The sequence below is a fragment of the Silurus aristotelis genome (genome assembly GCF_946808225.1).
Source record: "Silurus aristotelis genome assembly, chromosome: 21".
In the NCBI taxonomy this organism is placed as follows: Eukaryota; Metazoa; Chordata; class Actinopteri; order Siluriformes; family Siluridae; genus Silurus; species Silurus aristotelis.
Genome location: NC_139594.1, coordinates 17016072 through 17036113, shown reverse-complemented (window position 1 = coordinate 17036113; position 20042 = coordinate 17016072). Strand labels below are relative to the sequence as shown.

At 41.9% G+C, this 20042-nt stretch overlaps 1 protein-coding gene across 2 annotated transcripts in view; it reads left to right on the top strand.

Moving 5' to 3' along the window:
• Positions 1 to 20042, top strand: part of ctnnal1 (catenin (cadherin-associated protein), alpha-like 1) — a 79762-nt gene that overhangs the window by 29131 nt on the left and 30589 nt on the right. For both annotated transcript variants that reach the window (XM_083523600.1, XM_083523601.1), the window contains 2 exons: positions 10754 to 10943; positions 17504 to 17691. In XM_083523600.1, the coding sequence (XP_083379726.1) occupies positions 10754 to 10943; positions 17504 to 17691 (378 nt within the window). The remainder of the gene's footprint in view (positions 1 to 10753; positions 10944 to 17503; positions 17692 to 20042) is intronic.

Sequence of the window (20042 nt, the reverse complement as noted above, 5' to 3'; positions counted from 1 at the left end):
CAGGACAATATGTGACCTCAGTATGGAAGATGAGCTCAGGGATTGCATTGCTTACCGCAAACAAAAAGTGCCAGAGGGTGAACGGCGAGAGAGAAAGAGATTTTACTTTACTGCCCATTGACCATGGCATGCCAGGGGCTCTTGTACGGCTTGTATCCTGCCTGACCTGGCTTGCTGTGTCTGTTCCACTGTCTGATCTTAATTATCCTGCCTTTCATCAGGCTGGATGCAGACACTTAGCATCATCTAATCTGGGTTTGTGGAGACAATATGGTTCCTCCATTAAACCGTGTACTCAGCATGAACTCGTTTTACTTTCCCAGCCCCCCGTTTGAACAATCTTGTTTTTGCATCAAATTGCTGAGGATGAGGCACCAGGGTAATGAGGTTTCTTCCTTTAAAGACATTAAAAGCCAGGCAACATGACTCATTGAAGAGCGCAAAGGCACAATGTCGCCTCTTGTTGGGATTTTGCTGCAAGTTGCTAAACGTCCATCTGTGTGGGTGATGAGTATAATGAGACAGCGTTATGGCGTCTGCGAGCTTCTAGAACCCCCCCCCCCCCAATCCATTATCTAGCCTGGCATGTCCTTGAAAGACATCTGACTGCCTATGGACCAAAGTTATCAGATTGGACACACAGTCACTACAAAAAGAAATTAAATCAGGACCTTTTCATTTTGGGCTCTGAGAGCATGTGAGGAAAACGGTGTCTTGTAGTTTTTATTTGATCGAATCTTTGAAAACGTTGACGTTATAGGATATACAAATGGTCCCTGTTATAGGATATACACCGACCGGCACTTTATGACCTCCGAACAGGTATAACATCATGACCACTGCCTAATGTTGTATTGGTCCCTCTTCTGATGCCGAAACACCCTTGACACATCGAGCATTAACAGCATTAACTTCTTCAGCAGTTTGAACTACAGAAGCTCGTCTGTTGGATCCGACCACACTGGACAGCCTTCGCTCCCCACGTGCATCGGTGAACCTCGTACCCCCTACGACCCTGTCGACCCTGTCGGCCGGTTCATTACTGTTTCTTCTTTAAAACACTTTTGATAGATTATTGACCACTGCAGACTGGGAACATCGCACAAGAGCTGCAGTTTTGGAGATGATCTGACCCAGTCGGATAAGGGCCTTGAACAGGGGCCCAGGAGTGGCAGCTTGGGGTTGCTGGGATTTAAACTTTAGATCTTTCAATGCCTTAACCACTATGCTACCACCTTCCCGAAAGCTACCATTGCATTGGCCTTCCTGGTAGGTAGTTGGTTTGTAATAGAGGAGGGTTGCTGGCTGGTTAAACTAGTGATTGACTATCCTTTAACATGGTAGCAAATGTAATGCAATGGCATGTGCCAATGGTAGTATTGTTGTAAATAATCTATATGGCAAATCACACCTATTTTTTAACCACAACACCAAAATTTGGATCCTTTCCTGACAATTGCCGCAAATTGTATTAAAAGCTGTAGAATTAAGCTGTAGGTTTCACTTCACTGGCATCACAGGCCCAAACTTAACATGACCGTGGTCCTGTGTACAGAACGAGCTGACATGATTTGCCAAGATTACAGTGGGAGAACTTTCACAGTGTCCAGCATGGAACCCTGAACTTAGAGATTTGGTGTTCAATTGCGCCTGGCTTTTAATCTGTTATTCAAGATCATTATCCACAAAAGGGCTGGTCTGGTTCAGGCAAATCAGTGTCACATAAAATGCCTAGACTAGAGGATTAATCAGGTGGTCTCGGGAATAACGACTTTTTGGTTGGGAAGAAAGTTTGCACACCTACCAGATCTTCCAGGTTAAAGACCCCTGCATGCTTCTGGAACATTCTAGTAATTTAAAAAAACCAGAGTCTGCTTTATATATCTTTTTTCGTCACTAAGTGCAGTCATATGTATTTATTAGGATGATTTCACTTGATGAACAAATGATGAGCAAAAAATGGCAACCTTAGACCAGGAGAACGGTTTCTTAAAATATCGCTAATATAACCGCGACGTGTTTCTTTTTTCTTTCCTAGAATGTCTTAAATCTTCCTCCTCAGCAGACTCATTCGTATCTCCAACCTTCTGGACCCGATTTCATCTTATACCATCAATCCTGCAAACACGCACCCCGACTCGTACCTTCGAGTCAAACGATAGAAGAGCGATATTGGCGCAGCCAGCAGCTCTATTGTTCCGTTTCCTTTCAAACCCCAATCCAGCAGGAACCAGGGGATTTGCTGCCAAGTGCTTCTGCTTTTATTCTTCTGATTCGCAGTCAGATTCTCTTTCCTTTCTAAAGCACGGGCTTCTTTTTATCTCTATAGTAGACGCTTGGTTCTGTGACGCACGCGGCGCCGGTGCGGATCATACTCGTGAAGCGTTTCTAAGAACTTCTCTGCAGCATCGTGTTCGAGTGTGGGAGAGTCCCTGGCATGGAAACGCTTTTTTCCTTTCTTTTTTTTTTTTTTTTGTTTTTTTTTTAAATGCAGTACGTATATTGTAAAAGTCATTCACAAGTCATTGTGTTGATATCAAAAAGAAAAGATCCTTGAAAATATTCAAAGTGAAGCTGCTTTCTTTCTTTGCGAAAATTTCGAGAGGAAGTTGCTACAGCAAGACCACAGGAAGTTCATGTCGTCCAATATGAAGCCCACGTTTCGGGATAAATTGCTTTCTTGAAAACGAGTTGCTTTTATTTTGCGACATTAAAGTTTCATCAGCTGTATGTTTTTCCTAAGCATTATGTTACGACACATTGTTTCCGTCCCTAGCAGGGGTTAGTCTAATCATACAAGAAAAATCTGTCAATTAACACACACACACACACACACACACACAGATACACAGAGTGCTTTTTTTACCACAGCTAAAATATCCTTGTGCAATACCACACAATTCAATCCATCTGATTGCTTTGCTTCACCATTAGTAGATGCTTACTTAACACATATAATGACCTCTTTCTTTTCGGCTTCTCCCGTTAGGGGTCGCCACAGCGGATCCTCCGCACGTTTGATTTGGCACATGTTTTACGCTGGATGCCCTTCCTAACGCAACCCTCCCCAATTTATCCGGGCTTGGGACCGGCACTAAGAGTGGCTGGGGATGGTTCCCTGACCGGGAATCGAACCCGGGTCGCAGCGGTGGGAGCGCTGCATCTTAACCACTAGACCACCAGGGGACCTACATATAATGACCTCTAATAACCCAAAAAGGCTTCATGTTCTGGAAATTTCTTAGTATTCGTCTAGATTTTATGAACAATGACACTCATCCTGTTTTATTGCATAAGTACAAACTTGATGACTGCTGTGAATTACATTTAGACAGTGGCGGACTGTACGAATCACTGGCTTACATTTTTATATATTTTTGCCCATGAATATGTATCAAATTATTCCCAATAGCCAATTCTCTCTTCTCAGCGTTTCTCTCCAATCAGGTTTAAGCCTTCAAGGTATGTATCTTGCCTTAAGCCTTCACTGTGATCACTTCACGGGTCCTCTTGCTTGCTTGTTGCTTTAACCAAACAGATTGCGACTTGCTGACTTTTTCAGGTCCTCTGATTAGACGGTAAGAGCTCTTGATTGGCACTAGGCAGAGCTCGCAACCCGCATCTGTAGCAAACTGCACAAGGTCAAATGTATTCCTGTGAATTTAATAGCTGTTTTTTTTTTATTATGCAACGGCTGACGGAGGAGAAGAAATTGATTTGTCCGCCAACACTTAGAAGGACATCTATAAGACGGACTTTTCAAGAAAAGCTGGACGTCGTGAGGGAAGGTTTTAAAACAGCTATGTTTTCCCGAACCATTTATTCTTTTGCATTTTGCTGTAGAATTTGCACAAAAACCCACAGTTAGCCTGAATTGAAAAATTCCCAGGAAAACCGAAAACGAAGAATTGTACAAAAACGCACAGGGTCATGTTATGAGGTTAATATCGATGCTTCTGTTAGAGATGATGTATGTAGGCGGTGCAGCTGTGGCTGCATTGAAAGGAGAGTTTTTGAATCGTGTTCATCGGGTTTCTTGCTTTAATGCCATTCATTCTCGCTGCATGCGATTCTTGTCTGTGATGCAGCGCTCTGTTATACAGCCTTTCTCTATAACATTGCTGCTTTCTATCACTAGCGCATCGCAACGATGGTATTAAGAGGTGGATTGATGCCAGACCCGTCAAATCCAGATGTCCATTAAGCATGTTTTGATGGACTTTAATACTTAATGCCCTTGGAGAAACTTGATTTACTCTGTTGACACTCTTGAAAAGGTTTTTAAGTAGATAAACCAATACGTAGTATTAACATTTTTAGAGAAAAGTAATCTTAAACATCTTATTTAAAAATTGTATCTGATTGTATAACAAAACCAAGCTTTCAACTTGATTGTAACTATAGAAGTTGACATGCCCCTAAGAAGATTCAGGTAGGACATCACTAAAGGTCTAGTTGGGAAATACACAGTTCACCTATAAACCAAAAACGGGCTTGTGACCCTGCTTTATTTACCCATAAAAAATATTTCACTGGTTAATTAAGGAATAATATACAACATACAGGATGCCCCATTGTGTCGTATTCCTTGTAATATTTTTCACATTTTCACTAATCAACACCTTCTGACCCAACAGAGTTGAGAATTTACTAGTATTCAGCAATCAAGGCTGATTATTATACTAGTCTATTGTGTTTTTTTTTTTTTTTTGCGCACTTTGCCTTTGTGATCCTGAATTCCCACATGGACATTTGCAGGCTGAATTGTAGGATCTCTGCAACCTTCAATCGAATAAACATCGCATACACATTCCCAAACATGAAACAAGAGAGACAAAGACAGCTGGAAATGTGTGCTATTCTGATCTTGCTGAATAAAAAAATAGCATCAGAGCCATCTGTGGTAAGAGTCGGGAGTGCTGTGTGCGAAACAACATGCACTTGCTTCCCTGTCAATCACAGAGGTTTCTCCCAGTTTGTGACTGTGGTTGATGCGATGCAGTGGACGAGCTGCATTAGTGGAAAATTTAGCACATCTCCATTTTTAGTTATCACCCAGTCCTTTAACGCATTTACCAGCAAATGTACATACAAAAGTAAGAAATTCATGTTTTATGAATATTTATTTATAAATTGGACTGGAATATATGTTTTTTTTTTGGCCTATGAAAAAAGAGTAGATTTCAAATTTACAGCATTTCTCCGATGCAAATTTATCCCGAGCAACTTTTTTAACTCATTCATTCAACTGAGCAGCTATGGGTGCCAGTGAGAGTGGCGTGTTGTTGTGGCTTGTCTCTAGCACTCTGTCATGCACTGAATCAATATCCTGTATCAATATCCAACAAATAAATTTATTTAAGTGCTTTCTGACTTCTAACGCATTGCCCCTTCACAAACACTCCTTTTTAGTGCAAAAAAAGGAAGTTTCAGCTCTACCATGTTAATCTGTATTCTATGTGACTCTCAGGACGTGCCTCGGCCTCCGTAGTGTACGTTATATCACGTAGCAGCAGCGGTGCTGAGAGAACGCGCTCGAGAAACGGTTTAGCGACGAGAAACCGATCTACATAAAAAATATTGGTCACAAATGATTGCTCACTTTTCTAAATAATAAAAGTATAACACATCTACTAATAATTATATATAAATAAATTTTTACCGATGCAAATATAGATACATGAAGAATCCAAAATTATTTGTATTTTTATTATAAATTTTTTTACACACACAAGGAATTTGACGTGACGACAAATGATTCCAGTGCAGGAGAAGTCGTCGTCTTCTTCTTTTGGCTGCTCCCATTAGGGGTCGCCACAGCGGATCATCCGTCTCCATACCACCCTGTCCTCTACATCTGCCTCTTTCACACCAACTACGTGCATGTCTTCCCTCACCACATCCATGAACCTCCTTCTTGGTCTTCCTCTTTTCCTCCTACCTGGTGGCTCCATCCTCAGCATTCTTCTACTGATATAATTCATGTCCCTCCCCTGCACATGTCCAAACCATCTCAATCTCGCCTCCCTCACCTTGTCACCAAAACATCCTACATGCGCTGTCCCTCTAATAAACTAATTTCTAATCCTGTCCATCCTCGTCACTCCCAACGAAAACATTTTCAGCTCTGCTACCTCCAGCTCCACCTCCTGTCTTTTACTCAATGCCACTGTCTCTAATCCATACAACATCGCAGGTCTCACCACAGTCCTATAAACTTTCCCTTTCATTCTTGCAGATACTCTTCTATCACAAATCACTCCTGTTACTCTTCTCCACCCACTCCACCCTGCCTGCGCTCTTTTCTTTACTTCCCTAACACACTCTCTATTACTTTGCACTGTTGACCCCAGGTACCTGAACTCCTCCACCTTCTCCACCTCTTCTCCCTGCAACCGCATCACTCCACTGCCCTCCCTCTCATTCACACGCATGTACTCTGTCTTACTCCTACTGACTTTCATTCCCCTTCTCTCCAGCGCATATCTCCACCTCTCCAGGCTCTTCTCAACCTGCTTACTACTCTCACCACAAATCACAATATCATCCGCAAACATCATAGTCCAGGGAGACTCCTGTCTGACCTCGTCCGTCAACCTGTCCATCACCACTGCAAACAGGAAAGGGCTCAGGGCCGATTCCTTGATGCAGTCCAACCTTCACCCTGAACCAGTCTGTCTTTCCTACTGCACACTTCACTGCCGTCACACTGTCCTCATACATGTCCTGCACCACCCTCACATACTTCTCTGACACACCTGACTTCCTTATACAATACCACAACTCCTCTCTTGGCACTCTGTCGTACGCTTTCTCTAAATCCACAAATACACAATGCAATTCCTTCTGTCCTTCTCTATACTTCTCCATCAACATCCTCAAAGCAAATAATGCTTCCACTACTCTTTCCCATAACTTCATGGTGTGACTGATCAACTTAATTCCCCTGTAGTTACTGCAGGTCTGCACATCACCCTTATGCTTAAAGATCGGTACCAGCACACTTCTTCTCCATTCTTTAGGCATCTTCTCACCTTCCAAAATCCTGTTAAACAATCTGGTTAAAAACTCCACTGCCATATCTCCTAAACATCTCTACGCTTCTACCGGTATGTCATCTGGTCCAACCGACTTTCCATTCTTCATCCTCTTAATCGCTGCTCTCACTTCCTCCTTAATAATCCTATCTACATCCTGCTTCACCAACTCCACATCCTCCAACCTTCTCTCTCTCTGATTTTCCTCATTCATCAGCTGCTCAAAATACTCCCTCCATCTTCTCAACACACTCTCCTCACTAGTCAACACATTTCCCTCTCCATCCTTTATTGCTCTAACTTGCAGTACATCCTTCCCAGCTCGGTCCCTCTGCCTGGCCAATCGGTATAAATCCTTTTCTCCTTCCTTAGTGTCCAACCTCTTATACAGTTCCTCATATGACTTTTCCTTGGCTTTCGCCACATCCCTTTTTACCTGCTGCCGCATTTCCTTGTACTTCTGCCTACTTTTCTTATCACTCTGTCGATCCCACTTCTGTTTTGCCAACCTCTTTCCCCTAATGCTCTCCTGCACTTCCTCATTCCACCACCACGTCTCCTTGTCTTGCTTTCTATTTCCAGATGTCACACCAAGTACTTTTCTAGCTGCCTCCCTCATCACTCCTGCAGTAGTTGCCCAATCATCCAGCACCTCTTCACCACCACCGAGCCCCTGTCTGACCTCTTCCCTGAACCTCACACTACACTCTTCCTCCTTCAGTTTCCACCATCTTATTTTTCTTTCAGTCCTCACTCTCATCCTCTTCTTCTTCACCTCCAAAACCATTCTACAGACCACCATCCGATGCTGTCTAGCTACACTGTCCCCTGCCAACACCTTACAGTCTCCAATCTCCTTCAGGTTGCATCTCCTGCATAGCACATAGTCCACCTGTGTGCACCTTCCTCCACTCTTATACGTCACCCGATGATCCTCCTTCTTCCTAAAATACGTGTTCACCACTGCCATTTCCATCCTTTTAGCAAAATCTACCACCATCTGCCCTTCCACATTCCTCTTCTTAAAACCATACCTACCATCACCTCCTCATCACCTCTGTTCCCTTCACCTACATGTCCATTAAAGTCTGCCCCAATCACCAATCGTTCTTTCCTAGGTACACCATCTACCACTTCATCCAATTCACTCCAGAATCTTTCCTTCTCCTCCATCTCACAGCCAACTTGTGGAGCATAGGCACTGATGACATTTATCATCATCCGTTCAACTGCCACCTTCACGATCATCACCCTATCAAAAACTCTCTTCACCTCCACTACACTCTTACCGTACTCTTCCTTCAGACTCACCCCTACACCATTTCTCTTTCCATCCACACCATAATAAAACAGTTTAAACCCACCTCCAATGTTCCTGGCCTTACTCCCTTTCCACTTGGTCTCCTGAACACACAACACATCTACCTTTCTCCTCTCCATCATATCAGCTACCTCTCTCCCTTTATCTGTCATAGTACCAACATTTAAAGTACCAACCCTAACCTCCACTCTCCTACACTGCTCCTTTTCCTGCCGTCTCTGTAGACGTCTTCCTCCTCTCCTTCTCCTCCTTCGGCCAACAGTAGCCCAATTTCCACCGGTACCCTGTCGGCTAACGATACCTGTGGCGGTCGTTGTTAACCCGGGCCTCGACCGATCCGGTATGAAATTCTCATTTGTGATTCGCATATTTGATTTGGCACATGTTTTACGCTGGATGCCCTTCCTAACGCAACCCTCCCCATTTACCCGGGCTTGGGACCGGCACTAAGAGTGCACTGACTTGTGCATCCATAATGGCTGGGTTCCAGTGCAGGAGAAGTACAGACATAATATAACAAAAATATAAGTCAAACAGAAAATCAAATGATCTTTAAAAGAAAAGCGACTTAAATATGGTAACACATTACTTTGTTACTGTCCACCGCTGTGTTTCAGTGCGATTTCCTCACACAGTCAAAGTTGGATCAAGTAACAGGCTGGTTATTTGCTGTAGGGAAATGTACATAAGCCTAATCATTTATGTTTGTGTTCTGAACACACTTTATCTTGTGATAGATTTTTGTAAAAGAGTGATATGTTGTTTCTTTACAGGAAAGTCTTTATGTACACAGTAGAAAATGTTTCACCATTGAAAGGGTTTTTCCCAGAACTGCACAAGATCAAGTATTGTTTACACACTGAGTTGTATCACGCTGCCCAGTGTCGTCCCTCGAGGGAGTTTCTTCTCTATAGAATAATAAAGCAGACAGACGTCATAGTGAGTTATAATGCTGAAGGATCAGATATCATTGAGTTGAATGAGTAGGATTCCGGAGAGCATGGAATTTCCGTCCTGGGTACAGGATACCGCTGAACAGGAGAAATCGAACCCTGGTTGTCTGACTGTTTAAACCCTGACATTTTTTTTTTTCTTTTTTTAGTTCTTCCATGATAAATTGTCCACTTGCTTGCTGTACAAACCAATAAGCGCATTTGTCATTTACAGATGCTGATTAATAGCAAAAGCTCCTGTGATTTGATTGATTTCTAATAATCACTTCTTTCAGATGCTTTATTTATAGTGATGTCTTGTATGTTTACTTCCATTACAGGTGTTCTTTAGGTCTGAGCTTTGACCCTGCGTTAGGGGGAGGGAGGCGGGGCATCAGGCGGAAATTGAAAATGGATGTGTAATGCATAATTGATGGATTTAATCCCAGCACAGAGGGGAGACGATTGGTGTGAAAGCATTCGTCAAGCTGCGAGTCTGTAGGGTTCCTAACTAATACAAATAAAGACAGACGACCTCATCTTTTTTTTTTTTTCTCTCTCGCGCTCTCTCTCTCTTTCTCTGACTCAGTAAGGTGAACCTCAACAGATAGGCTTCGATCAGTATCACGTATTCAAAAGAAAGTTTTGTGAAACACGTTCATTTTGTATTAATGACTCGATCCGAAATAAGTCCACAAACAAGTGCTAACAAGGTTGGAGATTGTTTTGAGGAAAAATCAATTTACCTCAGTATCCAAAGTGCTATGATTTCTTATGGCTATAATGTTTGTATCATTTTTGTCAGAAGACTTTTTTTCTTAATCAACTCTGCTTATGTGAAAAGACTCCAATGTGACTCTCAGCACACTGATCTATTAATAGGATGGTATTAATGAGTCAGAGACTGATTTATATCTATTACAATCATCATGAGCTCAAAACTACTTCAAATAATTGCTGAAACGAGGACACGGGTGTTGTGGCGAGTTCGAGTCTGGAGTTTCTTCATCATTTATTCCTCTCTAAATGCTCTGCTTGCTGTTAAACTAATGCTAAACTGTATGTCGGTAATAAGTAGATACACCAAGCGGCAAAACAAGTCAAAAACAGAGCGCACGCTCGATCCTGATTGGTCACGTTCTACTCATAAATAAAACGGAACGACCGATTTTACAAAATGTGGTTAAGTAAAAAAATATTTGACTTTATAGTAAAAAAATACTTTAAATTAAAAAAATTAATTACAGATATGCGAAAAAAGCGACTTAAGTACAGTAGCCAATGGCATGTATTTTGTTGCTGTCCACCACTGATTTTTAGCGATTATATAACTAATATTGTTATATAAATTGGACTAGAATATATATGTTTTTTGTTTTGGCCTATAAAAATGTACATGTTGAACCTCAATAAACAGTTGCTAAATCATGGCCAATCTCATAACCGTGTTTCGTGCATTCCAGATCACTACACTGATCAATCACAAGGACAAGCTAAAGAAGACCGAGAAGACCTCGCGGGCCATCCAGAGGGTAGGCCACGCGGTCAGCGCCGCCGTGAGTCGCTTCGTGGCAGTCGGAGAGGCCATTGCGCTCGAGAACGAAGAATTGAAGGAAGAAATGGGTCACGCCTGCTTCGAGGCCAGACGAGCAGGTCAGTCCACACTCGGCATTTCGCAGCTCCACACACTCGCGCATTAATTCGAAACGCTCTGTGTAAAGTGGAGCACCGTGTAGCTCAGCTTCCCCGAGACACTCAGAAGAGGCCATTAAGGGAAGCGCTTTGAATATTCATCAGTTTTCATGCCCTTGTTTGCACGTAATTACGTCTGCCTAAGGAAGAGTTTGATGGAGGTTCACTAAAAATCTCCACGTCTCATAACCAGTGGTGGTTCTTCCCGCTGGTGGAAGCACCGTCTTGATAACTTGGTTTGTAAAAAGATTACAAATCCAGAATTAATCGCACCTACGAGAGGCATCAATAAATGCAATTCTCCCATCATTTGACGTGTTTAATTGTGATAGAAGAGTATCTGCGAGAGTAAAAGGGAAAGTTTATAGGACTGTGGTGAGACCTGCGATGTTGTGTGGATTAGAGACAGTGGCATTGAGTAAAAGACGAGGTGGAGCTGAAGATAGCAGAGCTGAAGATGTTGTGGTTTTCGTGGGGAGTGACGACGATGGACAGGATTAGAAATGAGTTTATTAGAGGGACAGCACATGTAGGACGTTTTGGAGACACAGTGAAGGAGGCGAGATTGAGATGGTTTGGACATGTGCAGAGAAGGGACATGGGGTATATCAGTAGGAGAATGCTGAGGATGGAGCCACCAGGTAGGAGGAAAAGATGAAGGCCAAGGAGGAGGTTTATGGATGTGGTGAGGGAAGACATGCAGGTAGTTGGTTTGAAAGAGGCAGATGTAGAGAACAGGGTGGTATGGAGACGGATGATCCGCTGTGGCGACCCCTAATGGGAGCAGCCGAAAGAAGAAGAAGAATTTGATCGTGTTTAATCCAGACCTTAATTTTATTTCGCATATAAATAATGCCAGTTTAGGGGTAATGTATTCTTTAAGTGAAAAATTCAGGACTTTCTCTCTCTCTTATGCTTAATGTTAGGCCTAATTAGTGTGAGTGTGTGTGTGTGTGTGTGTGTGTGTGTGTGTGTGTGTGTGTGTGTGTGTGTGTGTGTGTGTGGAGAGATAAACATTATAGAAAAGACAGAGATTTAGAAATCTAGAGACAGAGCAATAAAATGATCATTATATTATAAAATATATTTTAAATATTTTAAATATCCTACTTTAAAGCCAGTCTCTTTGCCATGCATGCTTTTAAACTAAAACTATGTTATTATATAAAGATGTCATCATTAAAGGTTTAATCAGAGGAAAGTAATGCAGGTAAAACAAAGTGGATGTAATTTATTAATTTTATTTATTTTTTTAAGAGGCTTTACATTTGTGCCAGTGTTCTTAAGTTTTTTTAATAGAGAATATGAAAGAGGATTTTTATTTACTTTTTTATTTTTTTAAAGGAAACCACCATTTTGTTCATTTTGTTCAACAAACTGCAAAAGTTTAGAAATGAAAAGTTTTTTCTTCCCCAAACAACTTTAAATCACCAAACACCACAAGAAGACATGCTTCAGTTCTTTTGCGTTTTACGAAATGCTTTCAGCCGATGGTTAAGCACAGAATGCTGCTGGCCTGTGGTAAATACACCGAGTGATCAGCTGCTCCCGTACCTCCCAGTGAGAGAGACCTGCACAGCACTGGGATTAGCGTGGCTTTAGGGTTAGCAGCTCATTCCCCACAGCGCTGAGACACGCAGTCATGCGTCTAATCCTGCTGCTCATTCTTCTGAACTTTGACTACTCACACAGAATAAGCAAAAGTGTCACAGTAAATCCAGTGAAGCACATGGGAAAATTCGGTGAGGTTCCTCTCTAGGGAGATCTAAAACAGGCAAAAGTCGAGGTGTTGAACAGGATAAAAGCTCAGGGATGGAGAGAAGGGGGTTGTGAAGGAAGAAGGAAAGAAAGGAGGAAAGAAAGGAAGGAATGAAGGATGGAATGAAGGAAGGAAGTCATGAAGTAAGGAATGAAGGTAGAAACAGGGTAATGAATGAATGAAGAAGGGAAGTCATTAAGTAAGGAATGAAGGATGGAATGAAGGAAGGAAGTCTTGAAGTAAGTAATAAAGAAAGGAATGAGGGAGTGAATGGAGGGACGGGGGGGGGGGGGGGGGGGGGGTTGTTACTGGACTGTATCAAATAAATGAGTTTGTCCAGAAACAGAATGTATTTACCTCTTAATGTGATGCACTTAGAGGTGTAAAAGAAAATCGATGCACGTGAGTATCGTGATATTTTGTGTGGCGATAGTGTATCGATTCTCAAAAACGTCGATATTTACAAAAGTTTCATACAATATTCATGCCAGTTGTTTTGTTTAGAGTTTGACCACTAGATAGATAACAGTCTTCTTATCTCTGAACTTAAACAGTGACAGGAAATACTAGCATAAGGGCACGTCACTACTAGCATTAACATCATACAACACCTACTTCCGCTTGAAGTAGTAGCGGCGTTTACCGACTCGCGCCGCCTACATTAGGTTTTGATATATTGCAATATTTTTTGTTCAACTACATTTGATTTCCCTGTTATTGGCGAACCTGCAATTTTTTAAAATGTACAGTTTATTCCCATTCATTCCCATTAATTCCTATGGAAAGTTGCCAGCCTTAAAAAAAGAAAAATTCCTGGAAGATTTTGCAACCCTAATCCTAATATATGGCCTTGCTTAAGGTATCGCAAAATATACACAGCCCTACTTACACTGTGCCCTGTTTATCTAAAGCAGGAATTAAAGGTGCTTGTAAAACTTTTTCAAAACGTTAATGTTAACTGGAAATGATCGAGGGGGCAATTACTTACGCAAGCGAGTCTATTTCAAAAGCAAAACGATTCCATACACTGAAAAATGAATTCTTGAGGTGTATTAGATGTTTGCTTTGAAAAGAGCTGCTTTGCTAGACTGTTATATTTTTAGATCTACAGAGAGAATGTGCTCAGAAGTCTTTCTTCTAGTATTTCCATCTTGAAAGTCCACACAGGGTTTGTTTCGGACTTCCTGAAAACATTGACACGGGGTCTCTGGTGAACAGTTCGTTCCTAGCGAAAGGGTAAAAAGGCTCCTGAGATAGTGGACTATTGTATTGCGGCAGAGAGCTGCAGGTAGGGTTGCCGGAAACTTTCCATGGGAATTAACATAAAATAAACGGGAATTTACGGGAATAAAGGGTAGTTGGTGTGAAAGAGGCAGATGTAGAGGACAGGGTGGTATGGAGACGGATGTTCCTCTGTGGCGACCCATAATGGGAGAAGCCGAAAGAAAAAGAAAAAATTTACAAAATTGCATGTTCGCCTATAACAGGGAACTTAAATGTAGTAATGTACTTACAATTTCAGCTCAATTTCTACCTGCACTTTCATCAATCACTTCCCCCTACATGCAGTGTGCATTCCTCTAAAACATAACACTGATCATTTCCTGCACACAAAATAATGTAAGCCCATCTTGGAGATTGTTCACATAAATTACATAAATAAATATATGCATTTGTTTTAAAATTCCTATTTTGCATGCATGCAGCTTATGATGTTTATAAAAAATTCCTTTTGTTTGTATATGATACAGTTTATTTACAAGTTCCCAAATTTCTAATGCATGCCCATAAATATCTAATAATTTCAATTCAACTTGACAAATTTCCAATATTCCCCAGATGAAGTTCCCATAGAAAGTTTCCAGAAATTTACAGGAAAATGTCCTGCCCCCTTGCAACCTTAGCTGCAGGCTACAATAAAGAGCATGAGGTCTTGTACAGCTTCTTCCTCTGCTGTAACAGGACACAGCCTGAGGCGGTGTATGTTATGTTATTCAGTCACAGGCGCTCCGGCCATTCACACAAGCCCTCGTAGCTCTTCCCATCTGACTTCAGGAAGGTGTCAGTTCAGTGAAGAACACAGGAGTTTTACAGATTGATAGGAGAAAGGCTGCACCAATCTGGATAGATTTGAAAACGGCGTTTTCGTTTCCCAAAAGAGTTTTAACACAGTAAAACGTGTAAAAACTCACGTCCCTGCACTGCGCACGAGCAAAACGTAAGACGCTTGGATCCGTGTAATTTTCGCCCGTCGTTTATTTACTTTCCGCCTCTTTGAACCGTAAGGCCAAAACAGAGAGTAAAATATAGTCAAATTTGAAAGCGTATTAGTGTGGACATGGCCTAAGAGAACGAGGGATCATGCCGGCAGGCTGATTTGGCCCCTATCGCGGGAATGTTTTTGCACAAGCGGATTTTCTGCTTGCGAACCAGCTGCCGGATGCAATCAGAGCTTTACTGCGATGTCTTTTTACAAACATTATCCCAAAATGATGCTTTCATCCTGAACAGATGTCTCTATTTTTCGGTCTCACTCACACTTGGCCACAGTCTCTTTGTTTTTTTTTTGGTGAGGAGGGTTAGTAATACCATGCAATATCATATCAGCCCATTGATGCCCCAGACGCCAAGTGGTGCCAGACGGAAATTCAGCAGCCGGCACGTTTGGCCATGGTCACGCTTGCGACGTAGTTGAAAGAACGCACAGATGATTGCCTACCGCTCACACACAATAGTGAGATCTTGTTCAGCAGGTCGATGGAAAGAGTTGCACGTTGTTAACACTCAGCCTGTGTAAAGGTCTGGTCAGCTTTTTCTTTGTTAAGCTTCTTTCTTCTCTTCAGGAGAAACTGGTTCACGTACCGGTTGTAATAGATCGGAGGGAGTTGTAGCAGCTTCTCATAAATACTGAGCAAACCAGACCTGGATCTAAACAATTCTGACAAAAGTTTGTGGACATCTGAACGAAAGCTATGTGCATTTCATATTTATTCCCTATTTGAACCTCCACTCTTCTGTGAAGCTGTTCCATTAGATTTTCTGTAGATTTATGCTTATTCAGCCACAAGAGTGTTAGTGAAGTCAGGTACTAGTGTAGGTGAGAAGGTGAGGAGGTCTGGGGTGCAGTCAGCGTTCACATTCATCCTAAAGGTGTTCAGTAGGGTTGGAGCTCTGTAGCAGGAGATCTTCTACTTCAATCCACATAAAGCATTTCCTCATGGAGCTGGTTTTGAGCACAGGGCCATTGTCATGCTGGGACAGGTTTGGGTCTCCTAGTTCAAACAAAGGAAAAATTCAGTCCTAGAACATCAAACGTTGTCTTATACAATTTCGTGCCTTCAAATTTGTGTTAACAGTAAGGCGTCCCAATACTTTTGTCAGTATAATGTGTTTAAGATTTCATAGTCAGTTAGATAGAAATAGAAGCAAGAAAGAAGACAGGAAGTTCAGTTTACTAGGGAACATGAAGGAAGAAAGGAAGGTAAAAGGAAGGAAGGAAGGAAGGAAGGAATGAATGAAGGATGGAAGGAAGGAAGGAAGAAAAGATGAAATAAAGGAAGGATTGAATGAAGTAATGATTAAAGGACAGAAGGAAGGAAGGAAGGAAGGAAGGAAGGAAGGAAGAAAGGAAGGAAGGAAGAAAGGAAGGAAGGAAGAAAAATAGAGGAAGGAAAGGAGAACATAGAGGAAGTAAAGGAAGGAAGGAAGGAAGGAATAAAGCAAGGAAGGAAAAAAGAAATACTTGTCACATGTATTTTACATCACAGTGAAATTATTTCTTTGCATATCCCAGTGAGGTCAGAAGCTGGGGTCAGTGTGCAGGTTCAGCCATGATACAGCACCTCTGGAGCACTGAGGATTAAGGGCCTTGCTCAAGGGCCCCCAAAATGGCAGCTTGGCGATACTGTGTCTCATTCCTGATGTTACATAGTTCTTGAGAAGCAGTGCTGAAGGCAGCCAATGACCCAAACGCTGCATCGTCATCTACATCCGTCTCTTTCAAACAAACTACCTGCATGTCTTCCTTCACTACATCCATAAACCTCCTCTTGGGCCTTCCTCTTTTCCTCCTTCCTGGTGACGCTCCATCCTCAGCATTCTTCTCCTCTGCACATGAACAGTCGCAATCACACCTCCCTCCCCTGAAATGTCCTTCCTGTGTCCGGGACCCTCTAATAAACTCATTTCTGATTCCGTCCATCTTTATCATTCCCGAAAAAGATCGCAGAACCATCAACTCTATTTGCCACCTCCAGCTCCGTCTCCTTGTCTTTTTTTTTTTTAAGAGTACATTTATTTCATTACCAACTGAACTGTTGCGCAACACAACAAAGTCTGATTTTAATCAAATTTGCAAGTAGTTCAGGGTGGATCTTGTCCTTAAGGTACGCAATAGTCTGATTTCAACGATGATATTATTCTGCTTACGTGTAATCAGATAAGCCCCTAAATCAGATAACTGGCCAGGGCTGAGGGTATTATTTTTTTTGGGGGGAGGGGTGTTAGACCACCCCTGAACAAAGATGAAATGATTTAACGATAGGACAAAAATCATCACCGAACACACTCACTAGTGTGCGTCGTACTCAATGGTATTTTAAGGAACCAGGCCCAGATGTGTTCCTTAATGTACTTGTGCTTGTTGTAACACACAAATTGTGTTTATTTCCATGCATGTTCAGTTCTCTGATCGTAATGATCAGTTTGAATGCATATCATGCAGTTCTTTGTGTGTCTGTGTGTGTGTGCGTGTGTGTCGTAGGCACGGCTATAGCGCAGCTGACGGACGTGTGCAGTGCTGAGACGAGCGAAGCGGCCGCCTGCAGCAGCGTGTCGAGCGACAGGATGGGCATGGTGAAAGCGGCTCGCCTGCTCCTCTCCTCCGTCACCAAAGTGCTGGTGCTCGCAGATCGCGTCGTCATCAAACAGATCATCAGTTCTCGCAACAAAGTAAGAAAGTCCCATTACCTCGCTAACACGCCTTCAATCGCTTTCATCTTCCCTCTGCGAAAAATATACACAGAGTCCTTCAAATCACTCATTATGATGAACTCGGGATTAGCTGTCTTGCACGCACACACACACACACACACACACACACACACACACACACACACACACACACACACACACACACACACACACACACGTGCGCCTCTTAGTTCTTCACTTTCAGATCCTATCATTGACTTTCAGACTTGCTTCTTGAGATAATTGAAGAGAAGCAGCACATCTACCATGGCAGGACCTGTTTTTATTGTTAAGAACTGTGTGTGTGTGTGTGTGTGTGTGTGTGTGTGTGTGTGTGTGTGTGTGTGTGTGTGTGTGTGTGTGTGTGTGTGTGTGTGTGTGTGTGTGTGTGTGTGTGTGTGTGTGTTCGCCCATGTAGGCACGCTCCGAGCCGGGACTAATCACGTTCAGTTAGAGTTGTTTGGACAGGCACGAGGCAGAGCAGCTCTCTATTAGAGAGGAACCCAATTGAATTTGTCCCTGTCCAGGTCTGATAACAGCCAGTGCTCGCAAAGGAGCTTCCAATAGTGGCTACTTTATCTGTTTCTTCCAGCCCTGGCTTTTTGCACCGCTGCCTCTCACACTATCAGTCCATTTAAAGCTCAAAACCTTCCTTAACCCCATGCCAAATGTTGCTTTTGCTTTTTTTTTTTTTTTTTTTTTTTTTGTATGGAAATATTTAAATTTGACGTACTTTTTAGATTTCGTGCTCTCGGGGCAGAACAGGGTAACGCCGCCCCTTACAGCTTCCTCTGACCCTCACTTTGTGTTCTCTGTACATAGCAAAATATATATAAGGGGCGTTCAAGTCAAACCGGGACTTTTTTGTTAAAAAAAAAAAAAAAAACGCAAATTTCAAGGTAACCACATTTTTTTTTCTACACACTTCCCTCTTCCCCCCGTTTACACCATTCAAACGTCTTACTACGGCTGAGCGTCTCATCACCGCACTGTGCTCGAAGTCTAAGTATAAAATCTGATTATAAAGTATAAAATATAAGGAAAAAATGTATATATATATTTATACAAACACTATATTAGCAAAAGTATTGGGTCACCTGGCCTTTCCTGCTATATGTGGTTCTTTTCCAAACTGTTACCACAAAACTAGAGGCTCTCAAATGTACAGAACGTCTTTAAATGTGCTCTTATACAATTTTGCATTCACTTGAACTTGGAAACTTAAATCTGTTCCAGGTCCTTAAAGATATGCTTTACATGCTTTGGAGAGAAACGCCTTCTAATCGAAATCCTACACTTTTTACAATATCTACACTTGCAATTTTCTTTTTATCACATAACAGATGTCTTTCTTTAAAAAAATTGTAATACTGCGAAAGTGCACAACTCACATTAGACTCAAGTAATGAACTGTAGTGGTTTTTTTATTGATTTTATTTGAATTTTTTTTTGTTATCGCATTTTAACTTGTTATGGTGTTTCTTCAATTAAAAACAATTATCGTAGTTTGAGATTTGTATCTCACTGTTTTGTTTAAAGTACTCTAGAATCCCCCACCCCCCCTTTGTTCCAAAAAGTAAATCGGTAAATTTCAATGAGCTACATTTTTACTTCTAATTTAGTAGATTTTAGCCCAAAAATGTATAAGGAAACCTTAAGAAATGATCACATTTCCATCTTAAGTTTGGTCTTTATGCTTAAACCCAATTATAATGACCAGGTCCTTCCTTACACATTTTCCTGCTCTGGGACCATTTCTACATTTACATTTGCGGGATTACAAAAGAGTAGTTAAGGGGTTAAGGGCCTTGCTCAGGGGCCCATGAGTTGGGATTTGAACTCACGACCTTCCAATCGCAAGTCCGACTACTTAGTCATTGAGCTACGACGTTCCTCCAAGGTTTTTTGGAAGACGTTATTATCTTATAATTATTTAATTTATACAGCTGGAGCAGTTGAGGGTTAACAGCCTTGCTCAAGGGCCCAGCAGTGGCAGCTTGGTGGTGCTGGGATTTGAACTCGCAACCTTCTGAGCATACATCCAACATCTTACCTACTGTGCTGCATTGCCCCTTTCAAAAAGAGTTTAGAGGAAGCACGCAGAATGCAGTGCTTATTTGAATTGCAGTATCCAGTATTGCTTTAAGAGCGGCGTCGTACACAGAACCAGTTCCTCTGTTTTCTTATCTTTCTTCCTTTTTTTATGTGTGACAGAAAATGCTGAGCTTGCAGACCAAATCTAGGTGAAACATTTCAGTCATGAGAGTTTGAGAAAAACAGTTTTCAGACAGATTGCTTTTTCATGATTCTTTTCATGATCTCCTGGGCCT